Source organism: Ciconia boyciana, chromosome 2, assembly GCF_034638445.1.
Source record: "Ciconia boyciana chromosome 2, ASM3463844v1, whole genome shotgun sequence".
NCBI lineage: Eukaryota > Metazoa > Chordata > Aves > Ciconiiformes > Ciconiidae > Ciconia > Ciconia boyciana.
The window spans coordinates 35,987,866-36,004,189 of NC_132935.1; the positions used below are offsets into that span (position 1 = coordinate 35,987,866).

Genomic DNA, 16,324 nt, shown 5'->3' on the forward strand with positions numbered 1-16,324 from the left:
TGATCAAAACCCTACTAGCCCCCCAATTTAAATAAATTTCAACTGATGATCCAAATGGAAAGATATCTAGACATGGTAGATCGGCACAAAATACTCAAGCTGGGCTTCTGACCCTCCATCACTGCTTAGCCATTTGCACAGCCATTTGCTTTTATTAATACCAGTATAAACTAAGAGTTACTGTTAAGTGAAATAGGGCCACTTGCATTCAGTTTAATCATTACACTGATTTAACGATTTTGGAGTGAGAGTTGATGTAGGACTGTGTACTGCCTTAATAAAATGTAACACCAACTTTAGAGCAAATTGACTATAGAAATATGCAGTATTTAAGAGTGTGGTCCAAACTGCAAACCACAACTATCCAAGGGTTACCAAGAATTTATTGTTTAGATGATTCCACCTGCATTAAGTTGGAGAACACACTGGGGACAATTTAATCTTTGGCTATATATTGCTCTTTTTATGCAATACCACTGATGACAATGGCAAAATTTGCTTGAATAAGGGATTTAGTCAAGACTACATGGACTGGAGGTAATAACCATGGTAGAGATAGTCTATGTCTACATTAGCAAGTAGTACAACACAATAGAAGCAGATTTGTTGAGGAAAACAGTTTGTGCTGACAATTTACACTATGTGTATCAGGGCTATTATTGTGGACTAGCTCTAGTCTGCTACCAGGGCCTGAGTGCTTTGTACTGGTTGCAGCACAGGAGGTGCCCTCATGGAACAAGTTTTCTGGTTCAGCTTCATCTAAAAGTCATCCAGTTTGCATGGTCCAACATCGCTCTGTGATGTGAAGCAAAGCAGAAGAAGTGGGGATAGCTGAGATTCACATTAAGAGAGCTCTCCCAATTTCCACTAAGATGCCAGTGTAAACATAGCCATAGACTTCCAGATGTAGAAGTGTACATTACTCCTGCTGATGTTAAATATGTATTTAAATACTTATTTGAGGTAAAAAATTAATCTAATGAAATTAATTACCCAGACTGCTCTTAGATTCAGGGTTTACATTAACCACAGGACTACAGTCAATGTCTAAGGTAACGACATGTCACCGTTCTGTTGGGTTCATAGGTATAATTAGGATAATCTTATCTTTTTGAATTAAGTGTTAGCTAATAGCATGTTCTTTAGCTACTTTTAATTAAAAAGAGCAATAATATTTGTGTGCTACTTCCTTGTTCTACAATGGGATCCATCTGGATCTGTGTTAGGTGTCATAAAAGAAAATTAAATAGCAATCAATAATAATATAGGACTATAAGGTATCACTGCTGTTTTGGAAGACATCTCCATTGCACTAAAGGGTAATACTTCTTAACTATGATAACACAACATTTCAAAAAAAATATTATTTAATCCTGCAACAGAACAAATGCAAAGACAAGTATGTTACTCCACCTGCAGATGTCACATGGTGTATGATTACTGAACAAGAAACCATCACATGATGCAAACAATTTTGTCTCTGCCTGCCAGTCACCTAACCTTTCTTCATTAAGGAAACTGATAGAGTAGCTGTGAAGGATTTGGCTCCCAGAACACCTGATGTGTTTTAGAATATGAAGGCATTTCAGTTGGAATTTAAACTGAGTACCACTAAGTAATAAAAACGTATTGGACAAGAGACAATATTCACACTTATACTGATGGCTCTCTTAATAGCATTTAGCAGTCAATTGCTTTTGCAAAAGCTCTTGCAAAAGCACTGAACAAATGCATTGAAACAACTTGCAGGTTAAGGGGGACACTGGAGGAGTCGGAGCATTTTAAAACTAGAAAACGTGAAGCTGTGAGATGGTATGGCTGCAACAATAACAGAGAGAAATGACACTCAGTTCTTCTTGCTCCTTGGTTCAAATGCAATAGAGTCCATCTGGCCATTTGCACCAGACTACCAAAATGTTTCCTGATAAACAAGACACACCTATCATCTCGTTTGGTGGGTTGTCTTCTAACTGCTCCCAAGAGGAAGAGAAGGTTGGTGTTTGGAGAGCAATGGGAAGAGATCCAAAGATCAACAAAGGTAAGAACACACAGCATATTCTTTTTCAGGAGAGTCTTCTGAAAAACGATTACAGATCAGATGTTCATGTAGCAGGTGAGTGGGTAGTAACATCACTGAAAATCGCAGTAGAGACCTGTTGGTTCTAGGATAAAAATTAAGATGGGGTAGGACTGGAATAAAATCTTCAGCTACTGGCATTGTTAACTCATTAAGTGTGAACAAGGACTATTTTATATATGTTTTATTATATCTCTTGTTTATATAGTATATTAAAACATGCCTTGTTTACTTACAGTTTTCTGCCTTTCTTCCCCCTTTGCTGTATTTGCATTTCTTGCTTGATCTGTGCTGGCTACTTTGAAAAAAAATGCATTTTTTGAATTTTTTTGCTTTTAAAATATTTTTTTCATGAACAGAATATTAAATTTTATCCAAATGATTCAAAAATTGTATGAATGAAAAAAACCAGTCAGGTAGGCCCTGGATATTTTTACCAGGCTGACTGTATTTGCAGTTGAGCTTGAAAAAGACAACTGGCTTTTGTACTGGACTGCGGTTTAGAGATGAGGTTGAAGGAGTTAATTAAATAATTTGAAGGTAAACCTTGTTTCAAATAGATCTAAGGAAACAAAAGCTCACTCTACATGCTGGGGAAGAGACCTACTTTTAAAAGACCAGTTGTTTTTCAAGGAATAAAAATACGTTGCCCAGTGTTACCTGTTAGGAAAAGACTCAAGAAGCCAATTGTCATTTTGATTTATGTATGTTATAGGCAAAAATACAACTTTCTGTACACACTTTTGGTTACGTAATATTGTGCTAAAAAGCTCTTCAAGTCAGTTGCTCCAGTGTTAGATCAGATATCACCTCTCTAACATCACTAATGTTTGAATTTTGAGACCAATTTTGAAGTGAGGACACAGTGCATTAGATTGCTGCATTAGCACAGAGGCTCCTATGTTCTATACAATGAAGCATTAAAATGCCTTTTGTGTTTTTATTTAAAAAAGTGTATTTTATATAAATTCTGTAGTGCAATAACTTCCTACACCATGTTACATTCTTTGTTATATGCTTCCCCTGTAAACAGCTTTCCTCTATGAACTTCCTTTGCAGTTTGTGCGATATATTATTCCCCCCACCCTAGATTTGGATTAATGTGACTATTTACTCAAAAATTGTTCTGATTACTCTGTGAACATCTTTTAAATGTGTACATTTGGTTTCATCATTGAAAAGGAATTAAAACTTTGATTCAGGATTCTACAGTCAGTATAAAATATAAAAAATAGATTGATTGCAAAGCTATCTCCCTGAACAATCTTCATTTTCCAGTGATACGAAGAGTCAGACCCTTTTCAGGTGCACAGGGGAGTAACTTCATCTTAAGACTCCTTAAGTTGTTTGGAAATTCCACAACTGTTGGAGACTGACTCCAGAACTCAAAAACAACTCTCCCCTTACTGTGGTGAATGGCTAATAAGTCTGAAATGGCTTCAAATTTTTAGAAAAACAGAAAAATATACTCAGGTAATTTTGCATAATTTGCTACATAGCAATTCATGATGAGTGAAGTGGTCCTGGACTGCACTTCTTACCTGTGCTGTACTGGAATGAAAGCTAGGTCCAGTCCTGCAACTGCTCAAGTAAATGTTTTGATCAGGAATTATACATGAGCTAGGTATTCAGGAGTGGATCCTGTGTATGCAGTCAAGACTGGAGAAACCAAATGTCTAAACCTGTGCTTCTGGAAATAATATCCAGCATAGTCAAAAGTATATAATGAAATTGTACCAAAAGCACTTCTGAAGCTTGATCCTTTTGCTTTCAAGGTTTCAAAAAAATACATCTGTTAATAAAGAGAATTGCATTTCCTTTGCTTGTACAATTTCAAAATAAATGTGCTTCTCTGACAACATTTAAAATATGGCAGTCAATAAGGGCCTGGTCTTCTTATCTGATTTATATAGTTAAAGCTCCTGTTGATTTTAATCAAGACAGAGAGACTCTTGCCATCCTCATTTATATTTCTGTCAGTCCCTTTTTCTGTCAGACTCCCTTTGATTTCAGGGGAGATTCATCTGCACAAGGATTGAGGCTTTGATTTCACCACTATTGAATTAGTGATTTTAATAGGGCAGAATCAGGTTTTCATAAAGTTTAGCTCAGGAGAGCTTAAGGAATCAAATCTCTGCTCCTGCAATACATTCCCTGTGGCTGGACCCCTCCCTTTGCACAGATCTGAGGGGGTTTTCCAAAGCATAAGGGTCACCTGGGAGAAAAAGCACACAGTAGGAACACAACACAGACCTCAGTCTTGCCAGAACAACATAATTATCTTGAATGGGATTTTTCTGTGGGTCCAGAGCATGGGATCATATCCCATGTGGACTTAATTTGGTCTTCATTAGTTCACTAGGATGTAAAGGCAGATTGAACAGGCCCATGTGATTTCATAAAACTGCACATAGAAAATACAGACCAACACTTTAGGCATATAAAAATTGACTGGCATTTAGTTTTAGTCACTGAAAATATCTAGGAAGAAAAAAATAAAAATAAATATAGAAGATTAATGACTATAAAATACTCAAGAGCTAAGTTTTGAACAGTGAGACACAACATGATTGAAAAATGTTATGCAGAATGCCATATAAATAGGTAAAACTGAATGCAGCAACAAGTTGCAATGAACTGCAACTAAGGACAAAAAAATTAATTTTTATTTTGAGAATTAATGACCAGACATGGTTTGGAAAAAATAACATTATATTCCCAATTTTTCAAATGACTGAAGAGATACCTCAACGTTATCATATTATGGAAATCAGAAAACTTATGGAAATGTAGAAAACTTTTTTTTTTTAACCGAAGGATTGTGCTGTGCTCATTGTTTAGCTCAGCCACGAGAATCCATATTTTGAGGCTTTTCAAACTTGCCTCTTTTCCATGGGCCAAGCTTGAGTGAGGTCTGTGGCATCAGCCCAGCCATTTCAAGCAGAGGGCAATGTTGCAACAAAAAAGCTTGCTCTTTTACATTAAATGCATTAGGTGCCTGACTTTTACTCATTTAAGTGACAGAAAATGACACATAAGTAAATATTAACCTAGGTCCACTATGGGAAGTAGAAGCCTGCTGTTACAAACCGCATGTTGGTTGGTCTAAAGTGCTTTTAAGGCTTCCATTCTTGCTGTCTCAGTGTCTTTGCAATGCTTGCTGTTACAATGCTGACCTGGAAGCAGCATTCATTCCCTTCTATGCACAGGGAAGTGAGAGGCCCAATCTCCAGCAACAAGCCCGTAGAGCAGCGGGGGACTGATTCCAGAATTTCTAAACACCTCCTCAGACTTTTGGCTGCTGGACCCTCTGGCTATTATCTGTGAGGCTCGACTGCTGCTCTTACAAAACTGTTGTAAGGGAGTATCAAATTTCAGCAGAAAATCAGAGGACAGCAAAAAAATACCTGTATTCTGTTTTCCTAAAAAAAAAAAAAATAATTAAAAAATTTTGTAAGACATGCCTGTGTAGCGGCATACTTTTGCTTATGATTAGAATTAATGAATAAACTTTTTATGAATTAGGGAATTAAAGCGATCTAGAGCCTTTTTTATATTATAGGATGGGAAGCTATTGGTGCTGGATAAAAAAATTAATAGCTTTTTTCAGACAGTGCTTAGATGGGTACTTTGTAATGAAGGCTTTGGTTCAGCATCTTTCTTTTACAAAGCTGGAGAGTATCAGAGAAACCAAAGATGCTTTGGCAGGACTGACATTTCCCTTTATTTAAGTATAGGGGAAAGCCTATACTCCACTTTTGGAACAGCCGTGGGCGTATGGGTTGAGGCAAAGTTGGTGAATCAGGTGATACCTTCTGTCAGTCCAAATGATTGAACTGAAAAACAGACATGCTTCGGGGCATGGAAGACCTGGGGCAAATCACATGTACTTGAAGCCTGTTTTTTCCCGCTATATGATTTGTGATAATAAAAGGTACTACTTCCCCCTACAAAGCTTGTCTCTTATGTCCTTACACCGTAACGGCTTCAACAACATTGCCATTATTGAAGTATGGGCACTGCATGTAAAGAAAAGGGAAAGAGAGCTCAAAGATCATGTAGAAGCAAATATTGTTAAATCAAAGGAAAAAAGCATGTGGGTAATATTTTTTTAATGCCAAGTTAAAAGAAATATTCTAAGAGATTGAGAACTTTTGGGTATGTCTGTATAGCCATTTGGCACTATTTATTGCCACAGAAATAACTCTATGTTATTTTATAATGGAACTTTTTTTTCTTAGTTATGAAATGTTGGCAGTTTTCTATAAAAATATCAAATGCTTCAAGTTCTGGTCATTAAATCTTTGCTTTTCCTCACAGGATCATTAATTAAACTGACAAATGCAATAACTAAAGTTATGCAAATAAAAAAACCCCATGATTTACAGCACAGATAAACTAAAATACTGTGTAGTCCTTAATTAACAGATATACTCATGAGCTTTTTAACAGAAAGCAAGGTACGTGAGATGCTTTAAGTAGAAGTTGCAATTTTGCAACATAAGTCTGTACAAAACCTCCAGGCAGCATGCTGTGAAGGAAGTACCTGTGTCCCAGGAAATGCTTTTTCCATAAATCCTTGTTAACAGTAGCTTTCCCCCCAGCCCCAAACTATTTACAAATATATGCATTTTGCAAGCTCAAAGCACCTTGTTTCACATAGTTATGAATGCATGCATTGACATTTCATCCTTTCATGTGCAAATTCTAAAATTCATTATAACCAAGAAAACAAAAAAAGTTAAAAGAGTTCAAAATCTGTCTACAATCATAAGTGAAAGGATCAAAAATGTCAGATGTTGCAGAACACTGGCTCCTAACAGAGCTTTCTTTATTTTATTCGCTGTTCTTGAGTCATTTTTTTCCTATTTTTTTCAGTTTGTTACAAAAAGCAGTCTTTTTTTTTTTTTTTAATTAAACAGTATTTAAACTAAACAACTCTTCATGCCATGCAAAAATAACATTTTATGCATTTTTCTGAGGCTTTCCATGTTTTAGTTCATAGGCATTACTAATGCCACAACACTGTGTTTTAAGAAAAGGTATTTTTATTGCTTTTGTAACTAGTCACATGCTAGTTTCGCGTGTGGGACAGTAACCAGTTTCTCCTGGACTTGAATGAATTTCTGGGGCAAATAAATGGTTTTCCATTTTGTGACCTTCTTGGTTACTGTCTTTCTTTACCTCACCCACAGCATGGTAAATGTCTTGGGTACAGTTGTGGCTCATGCTTTTGGGTGAAGAGCTGACCTGTGGCTCCTCTGTTAAATGGTTGCCATCACTGTGTTTATCCCCACAGCAATTTGTCTTGATATCCTGTTGCTTTTCATGTTTTATACCATGTAACTCCATAAACTCTTCTTCTTCTCCAGTGTCTATTTCAGTGAAGCTCCTCCTCTCTTTTGAAGGGAAAGTGAAAATCTTTTGTTTGGGAAAGAGAGGGGATGATTTTTTAACAGGTCCCTGACAAAGTGCTGATGCGTCAGCACCAAGTAAAGGTCGCTCACCTTGGGGTGAATTTTCTTCTAGAAGAATGGTGCTGATGTGCTGAGGGGTAGCCTGTGTGAAGTCTGCTCCTGCCATTACTGGCAGCGGCCTTGCAGTGCTCGGTGGAGTTTGTGGAGCACCACCTCTATTGTCTTTAAAATTAACTTTAAGGGATCTAGATTTTAATGGGTTGCTACCTTTCAGGGAACTTTTGGGGCTTTCCAGGGCAGTGTCTAAATGCAAATGACCGTGCAAAACAGTTTGGGATCCACTGCCGTCACTGATAACAGCTCTGTCGATTGGATTATAGTCAAAGGTGATATCAGTTGGAGAAAACATTCTGTCTTTTGTGAACGGTATAAACTGAGAACTCCTTACTCTTTGGTTGTCTTCCAGGTTAATGGCATCAGCTGGAAATCTCATTTGCAAGTGAGAGCCAGGAAACAGAGAAAGGGGAGACCTCTCTGTTTCCGTGAAGTCGGTCGCACAACTGGCAAAACTGTCGATACTGGATGTGCTTCTCATGTCTGTTATGATGTCCGTAGGTCCCGTTGGCAAGGGATCTCTCTGGCCTGTAACTTCTTCCATTTCTATTTCTTCTTCATACACAGGTGGCTTTGCTGACTGGTCTTGGTAACCAGCGTTAAGATTAGGCTGAGACTGAGTTTTGGTAATTTCATTATACAACATCTCCAGTTTTTGGGCACTGAGGTGCTGCGGGCTGGAGGATGCTGCGGCATTGTTTAATTGCTCGTGGGAGTCTTGTTGACTAACTTCCTGGTATTTGTTCTCATAAGACTTGTTTGAGCTTGTTTCAGACATTGTCCTTCTGGCCCATTTCCACCGGCTTGGGGACAGGTGGTTGTCATCAGGTGTCTCCTTTGGATTGGCTGCTTCTCCAGGCTTACCGGCATCTACTGCTACATCTATCATTTCCATACTGCGAGCAAAGGCATCTTTCAGGTTCATGGAGACAATACTGCCATTTCTTTTAGCTCGCTCAAGTGCTTCTCTCCTCTTAATTGCCTTCTCCTGTCTTTTCTGCTCCTTATAAAACTCTGAGAAATTGTTCACAATAATTGGTATGGGCAGGGCTATGACCAGCACTCCAGCGATACAGCAAAGTCCTCCAACTATTTTACCTAATAACGTCTTAGGATAAATGTCACCGTATCCTACAGTAGTCATAGTGATTGTTGCCCACCAGAATGATGCAGGGATACTGGTAAATTTTGTAGCATCCTCATCCTTTTCAGCAAAGAATACAAGACTTGAAAATATCATTATTCCCATGGCTAAAAATAATATCAACAAGCCCAATTCATTGTAACTCCGCCTGAGCGTAAAACCTAAAGACTGAAGGCCTGTTGAATGTCTGGCAAGCTTAAGAATCCTTAGGATCCTCATAATACGAAATATCTGAACCACACGTCTGACGTTTTGGAACTGCAGGACACTTTTATTGGACTCCGTGAGGAAAATGGTGACATAGTACGGCAAGATAGCTAGTAAGTCAATGACATTTAACGGCCCTTTGAAGAACTTCCACTTATTTGGTGAGGACAGAAAACGCAAAAGGTACTCCATGGTAAACCAAGCAATACACACAGCTTCAACGTGTGCTAGCTGAGGGTTGTCATTTGGCTGCCCAAATTCATCTATTTCTTGAAGCTCTGGCAGTGTGTTAAGAGACAAAGCAATAGTGGACAGTACGATGAACAGAATGGACACAATGGCCAAAATCTGTAAAACAAAATAAACAATGTTTTGGTTAGACGGATACAAGTGTATTTGTCAGGGCTTGCTTAAATCCTTTCAAGTGTTAATGTGTCAAATAAACTCGGAATGGTAGAAGCTGCTTTGGCTGCTGCATTCATTATTTTACTTTAATGTTTTGATTTTTGCACAGAGAGAAAACACTAGAATTGTCTTAGATGTGGTCAAAACCTGATGGTTTTACTGCCTGCAGTAAGCCAATTCATTTCAGAAAGCAAGCCATGACTGGTCTTACCATATTTAAATTACAATGGGAGGGGATATTTATTATTGCAAGTTACCATGTGAAGGATATACATTTCCTGCTAATGTGCAGAACATTATTAATTTTCTGCATTAAGTGTAATTATGTAAAACTTTACACAGTGCGGAGAAGTGGTTGGGAAATACCGTGTGTAAGCTGTCAGTTTAGTACTACATAGTGCACACCTTCCTAGCCATGCATAAATTTATGAGCCAAAAGTCAAAGTTGAGAAAAATAAACAAGAAGCATGTTCAGGAGACTAGTCCTGCCGAATTGTCATGTCTAGACAAATTTCAGGTGCTACAAGAATTGAAGGTATTGGCCCTGAATTAGGTTGAGAGCAAGACGTTAAAAAGTAAGCAGTAGTATGATGGTGAACCCAGTTTCTCATCATGATTAAAATGTGTAAGTAGACGCATGCTTCCTAGAAATAATGTTTCAATTTCTGTCTCAGGAGATAGGTTTTCTGAAATATTTAGTCATTCATTTTGATAAAGTTCAGGCACCTCCGTACCTCACAGCCTTCCATTTTGCTTGGAATAGCTGGTCATTCTCATTTACAGAACCAGTATTATGAGAAAAGAAATGAATCTATCAGAGCACCTAACGGTTTCACTACAAAGTTTAGTTATTTATACTCAAAGGAATATGGGCAGCTTTGAGATAGTGTGTGAAGTGTTAAAGTCATGCAAAAATTGTTATATCACTTCACTTGGAAAAAATATATTGTTTTGGTTAGAAGTCCTAAGTAAATCCAAGTTTCTATTAGAAATACTGAAATATTTTTTTTTCTGTTTTAAAGCTCAGTTTAAGCTCATTCATGAAAGCATTTGCTCTCATTTCTCAGAAATGGTACTGTTAAATCCATTTGGTGATGTTTGGTGTACTTCCAAGGACACACTAAATCTGACAAAATTGCTGCAATACCCAAGAAGAGTAAAATGCAGCTAAGCAGAATGCAAGTGTGATGAGTATATGGGGAGAGATTGGTCACCGTGGTGATAACAGCTCCAGAGATGGAAAGGCCACCTCACTCTAACTTTGAGAAAAATAGCAGTAAGCCTGTTTCAGCTGTGGGTTACCATGCACAAATTCAGCTCTCTAAGCACATCTGAAATTGCTCATGGTGTGAGGGTCCATATTTGGCATCATCTTGTACTTATGTGCTACCTTTGGCCTTTTTCAGCTAATAATAGTACAGAACAGGTAGCACCTTTCATATTTTGAAGTATTTCAAACAGATTTATATCTCTCCCTACCAGTGCTGCTTCTGCCTTTTTTTGGTTTTTTTTAAGCCATATTTATTGGAGGAATAAGATCCATTCATTTCTCCTGCCAAGTGAGTTGTGCACCGTCTTCATCCTTCATACAACCCATTCAGAAAACATACTCTGGTTAATCTATCCTATTTAGGAGGGCTATACGTCCCTTTAAAAATTCTGCTACCCACAACAGCAAAAGAAGCCACTCTTAGTAAAGAATGAAGGCAATAACACTGCATACCTAGGCAGGGCTGATCAATGAAATTTGTGATGTCCCATGGCTAGGACAGAGGCAGACAAAAGGCAACACTAGTGGAGAGCATATAACTACCTTTCAAACTGTGAAAGTTGCCTGTATAAGATTTCACTGTGAAAAAAGTTTGAAGCTTAAATAAGTTGTACTAAGTTCTGCACTTCACTGAAATCACTGTGAAATAACTAATGCATGCTTGAGTTCTCTAACATACTCAATAACGTAATTATACTTTCAGGATTCAAAGAACAAATAAACATGGCACAGGTCTGAATTGTTGAGCTTGCAGTTTCTGTCGAACTGATGGCTTCGTCATTGGGGCTGGCATCAGAATGTAAATGACAGCATAGGAAAAACTTGTATAATACAAGAACCCAATTACTTGACATGCGTTGTTCTTAAAAAAGAAAATAATGAGAATGTATCTGCCCAGTTGTCATTAAACTGGTTTTAATTAGGAAACACTGGCATTTCAATCTGTCATAGGGAATTTATTTTATGCCTAAATGTTTACCAGCATACAAAAGATCCTAGAAAAGAGGTGAGTCAATGTATAGCACCCCTTCTTACACTGTGTGACAACACTAAAACTCCATGCATTTTATAGGTCTTGAACACAAAAGTTTCCTGTTCAGACTTGCCACCCAGGGTGTTTTACTGACAACAACCATCTATCTGTTTGTTCCAGCCATTCATTCATGTGCTGGTAACACGCAAGCCTGAACTCTGCCAGCTATTTCAATAAAATATACAGAATAGCAGGCCTGGAATTTTTAGTGTTTTATACATCTCATCTATAAGCATGAGTCTGTTCTTGGTGAAAAAAGTTTACAGCAAAGGAAAGTATTTTGGTTTCTTCTAATGTAAGAATCTCAAGCTTTTATTTTTCTGGGACTTTGTTATGTAGTTAAAGTTGTGCATCATTCCACACACAGTATGTTTTAATTATTGCAATTGATTAGATTTTACAACTCATTAGGCAGAAATTGGCAGGAAGAACAAGAGCAAATATGAGAAAAGAAGAAACAAAGGGGACTCCCTATTCTGAGTCTACATAAAGAACACTTTGCAGCTAGTATTATGCTGGTAAATACTCATAGAACAGCTATAGCTTATATTAACAGAAGCACTGAGTTTATAAGAAAGGCCTGTAGCAATCTGCTAGGCTAGCTATGCTGATACAGAAGAGTAAAAAACCCACCGCTGACTGAATCTTTCCCAGCAAAGCTTCCTGTGTTCTGGGCCTGTTTCTGGAACTGTATTCTGGACTGAAATGCCTGGAAAATTTTGCGTACTCCATGTAATCAATCTGTGACCACAATTTGGCTATATACTTCTTGACATACTATTTTTAATCTGCATTTCAGAATATAAACAATACTCTGTTTAGATGACAGATTCTGGCAGCTTATGTCATTTAGCTATGGTTCTACAAAAACACATAAAAATCCAACTCTTATTAAACTTTAAAAAGATTTCCTTATAAATTGCAAAATGTTTCTAAAAGAATGGACTTATTTAAATTCCTTTCTTATGGGCTGGATATGAGACATTTGAATCCGCTGCTGATGCAATTAATAGTAAAACATTCCTTGAGTTAACGATGCAGTCTTAACAGGCTGCTCCAGATACTGTTGTTTCTGATTTTTGGGGGGGCAAGGACTGGTAGCAATCTCCTGAAAATGTAGTGGTTTCCCAGTATTAAATTGCCACTAAAACCTGGCTTTTTCTCCTGTGCACCCATCTCATTGCTCGTTATTGCCAGCACTGTGAGGATTTCTGCATACAATGTGCATACAACTGAGGCAGAAAATAAAGGTGTAATGGAATAGGCTTCAAATTGCTCCTTGCAGTTCTGCAACAACTGATATTGTGAAAAGCATTTAATTTTATTTAATCTTATTAATTTTATTTAATTTAAAAGGATTAAATTTTATTTAATCAGGTAAAACTGTATTAGCAATGTTGGTTGCTTAGTTTTTGTTCCAGGGTGAGATCTAGGGTAGGATCTAGACCATTTAAATAACAGACAGCAATATAGGCTCATTACTTTTCAAATCTCTAGCCTCCATAGGCACTGAAATTTAGCAGACTGTTACATATTCGTCTCTTTCTGCATTTAAATATATGATATTATCTTCAAATAAAGTGCTCTGGCAGTATCTTTAGCTCTGGCTTTAGAAAAAAACTCAGAAAAAATAGTCATCATTCAGCTTTTGAAAGACTTCTGATAAATTTCTGGAGAACTGTATCAAGTTTCTTGGGCACTAAGCTATATATTCTCAGAAGCATCTGCTCTTGGGAAAGAGGTGTCTAGATCTAGATCCAGATAGATAGCTGGAGTTGGTCTAGGTTCTTCAGAGAAACGAGAGGGCTACCAAATACTGTAGCCAGCAGGCCGTGCTGTATCTGGCACGAAAGTGTCCTTAGCCTGTAGTGCACAGCTCCCAGATTGTGCCCAGACAGTCCACTGACTCACAGCCACAGTGGCAGAAGCAGAAGGTCAAATCATGGAGGTTTTCATTTCTCTGAGGGAGTAAGCCCATGAAAGTGGAAGACATATTTGTAGGCTTGATGGGAAGTTTATGGAAACCAGTTTAAATCAGCAGCATCCTTTACTGTCAACAGTCTTCAGATTGTGATGCTGAGTTTGCAACTGAATGGAACAAAAAGTTTTGCTCAGTAGGAGCACTGTCTTGTACATCTGCCTAAATCTGTGTGTGTCCTGTTCTTGACACCCGGGACTATCCAAATGAGATGCTCATTGGAGCAGCAAAGACAACACTACAAATTGAGCTGCCTTCCAGCTATAAGCATTATCACATGAGGAATTTCAAGGATAGTCAGGACATCAGCCGGTAGATATTTAGGGGAAGAGGCCATTATACTTTCCTTCGGCAAAGCAAAGGAGAAGCACATTTCTACATTTGTACAAACTGGATAAGTACAAGGATATTTTACTGGCTAATAATAGCTCTTATCAGTACAGCACCACGGCACTGCCTTCAGCAGCTGCCACTGCTGTTCCTTGCTAGACACTGCAGAACAAGGTCATGAGACAGAATCTCTGTCCCTGGTCTCTTCATTATGTCCCTTCAATGTGTCCCTGGGACTTCCCAGTTACAAGCATCACCTCTTGCTTCTGGCCCACAATTCTACATTGTGCTGCTCTGCAGAGAGGACTGTATTGAGCTCACACCTTCCTGCTGGCAATTCTGCACTCAAAATGTGTACCTGTGTGTCACGGCTCACATCATGAACAGTCTGGCAGACTGAGAAGTCTGTTACTTTGAATCTGAGGTTTCAACAGGCCACACTGAAAAAGTTCAACAAACAGGCAAGACATTTTGCTACTGATAACAGGGTATGGCCCTTACTGGCTAATGCTGTTTATTTACATAAGGTCCTTGGCCAGGAGACATGAAAAAGGAGACAAATAGGGACAAACCCTACTTGGTTTGGTCCAAACTGGAACATGATGGAGTTATGGCAAGCCTTAAGCATGCCAATCTTAATAGTTCTGCAACACTGAAAATTATGTAAGAATAGTTGTATTGTATATGTTTGCAAATACTCCTTGTCTTAAGTAATGGAAAAATTCATTGCCAGTTACTAAAATTAGACCTAGCCACCAATTTAATATTATCCTAACACTATTACTGAGAAATACATAAGGCATCAGCCTCCAGTCAGGTCAGGTACTCTGACCTCAGCCCCCGCTTTGTCATTATTGGAGCTGAGTCAGTACTTGCAAGAGTGAAGACAGAATTTCATGATATAGTAAGAAAGAAGTTTATATCATTCTGTCATGAAGTCTCAAAACAGACGTCCTTTGTAGTTATCCTACAGGGCCTGCAAACCATCATTACAAGTGGAAAATTGCCACTGCTTGTGCACATCTACCCTTTCAGAGTACACCTTTCATCTCTTTTTACCTCTCTAGCATAACCTCTGATTGCAGACTCCTGGCACAGGTCTAACAGCTCCACACAGAATACAGTGTTTAATTTTTGAAAAATAAGATGGAGGAGAAGGGAATAATTTAACAGAATAACATAAATTTAGTTCAGCTTACAGCTCTATCACAGTTGCCCTTTCAGGAACACATCTGATAATGGCTCTGACAGCATGTGTAATCACTGAACAGCTTCTCTCTGCTACTCTTGATCTCCTTCCTTGATGACATTATTTAGAATTCTGACCTTTCATTTCCACTTTTTCCTAGATCATTATTATTAATATTTTTAAGGACTCAATTTGAATGTTCTTCATTGATCTTTCAGGGATATTCATTAAGTCTGACATTAACCTCCATATATGAAGGTTAAGCTCTTAGTGTTGTACTTATCTGGTGCCTAAGCGATGCACAGTCTTTTCTTTTTTGTCTCTTTTGCACTGGGATGAATGTCACCTTAAAAGCTTAGTCTAGCAATGCTCATTTAGGAGGTTTTCACTAAAGATTTCATTACTAGCTCCACAGACACTCCCTATCATATCTTTAGATACGAGGAGTGGCTACTAGTTCATCAGTAGATGAACAGCCACTGCTCTGTCTTCAGTTCAGCTTGACAGACCCAAGTTCCCATTAAGCTAGTGAATTCAAGTACTTCTGGATGTTTATTCATAGTTCCATGAAGTTCAGTGGTGACTCTACCCAAGTAGTAATTTCTTAAGTGGCATATGTCCGGGGATGTGCTGTTCTATCAAGATCACCCAGACTGGGAGCCAATGTGTAGTGGTGAAGCTGAGGGCAGGTAGTCAAAGGGACTGCCTTTGCTTCTGCAGTGCACCGTCCTTCAGGTCTCTGTCTGAGGAGGCTCAAGGGACGTAGTAGTTTGCTGCATACCAATTCCAGTATGCATGGGAGACCACTGATGATAACAGCAGCATAAGCATAATGGTAATAAGTCTAGCAGGAGGGTAATAACAGGTAGTTAAAGCTGAGATTTTACCACTAGGTCACTCAAACTTCTTCAAGCACAGCTACATCTAAGCAAGGTATTTTGAAAGTAGCTCTGGTAGGTTTACCTGACCTGAGAAACTACTACTGTCTTGGCACATCCTTCACTTCAGAAATTCAGTCGTAAAGCCTTTCTGTGTAGCTGATACCCTTCCTGCTTGAGAGCCCTGCATGAACTCCATTTTTTTCACAAAGCCTTTCCATATCTATCCCTCTTCCACTTTGTGCTGACCTTCCCATTCCATAGACTAATATTTGCCTTAGA

At 38.3% G+C, this 16,324-nt stretch overlaps 1 protein-coding gene across 1 annotated transcript in view; it reads right to left on the bottom strand.

Annotated features, from left to right (window-relative positions):
• Positions 1-6,973: 6,973 nt before the first annotated feature.
• KCNB2 (potassium voltage-gated channel subfamily B member 2) overlaps positions 6,974-16,324 on the bottom strand; it is a 177,986-nt gene continuing 168,635 nt past the window's right edge. The window contains exon 2 of the mRNA XM_072851228.1: positions 6,974-9,307. Within this exon, the coding sequence (XP_072707329.1) occupies positions 7,145-9,307 (2,163 nt within the window). The 3' untranslated portion in view covers positions 6,974-7,144. The remainder of the gene's footprint in view (positions 9,308-16,324) is intronic.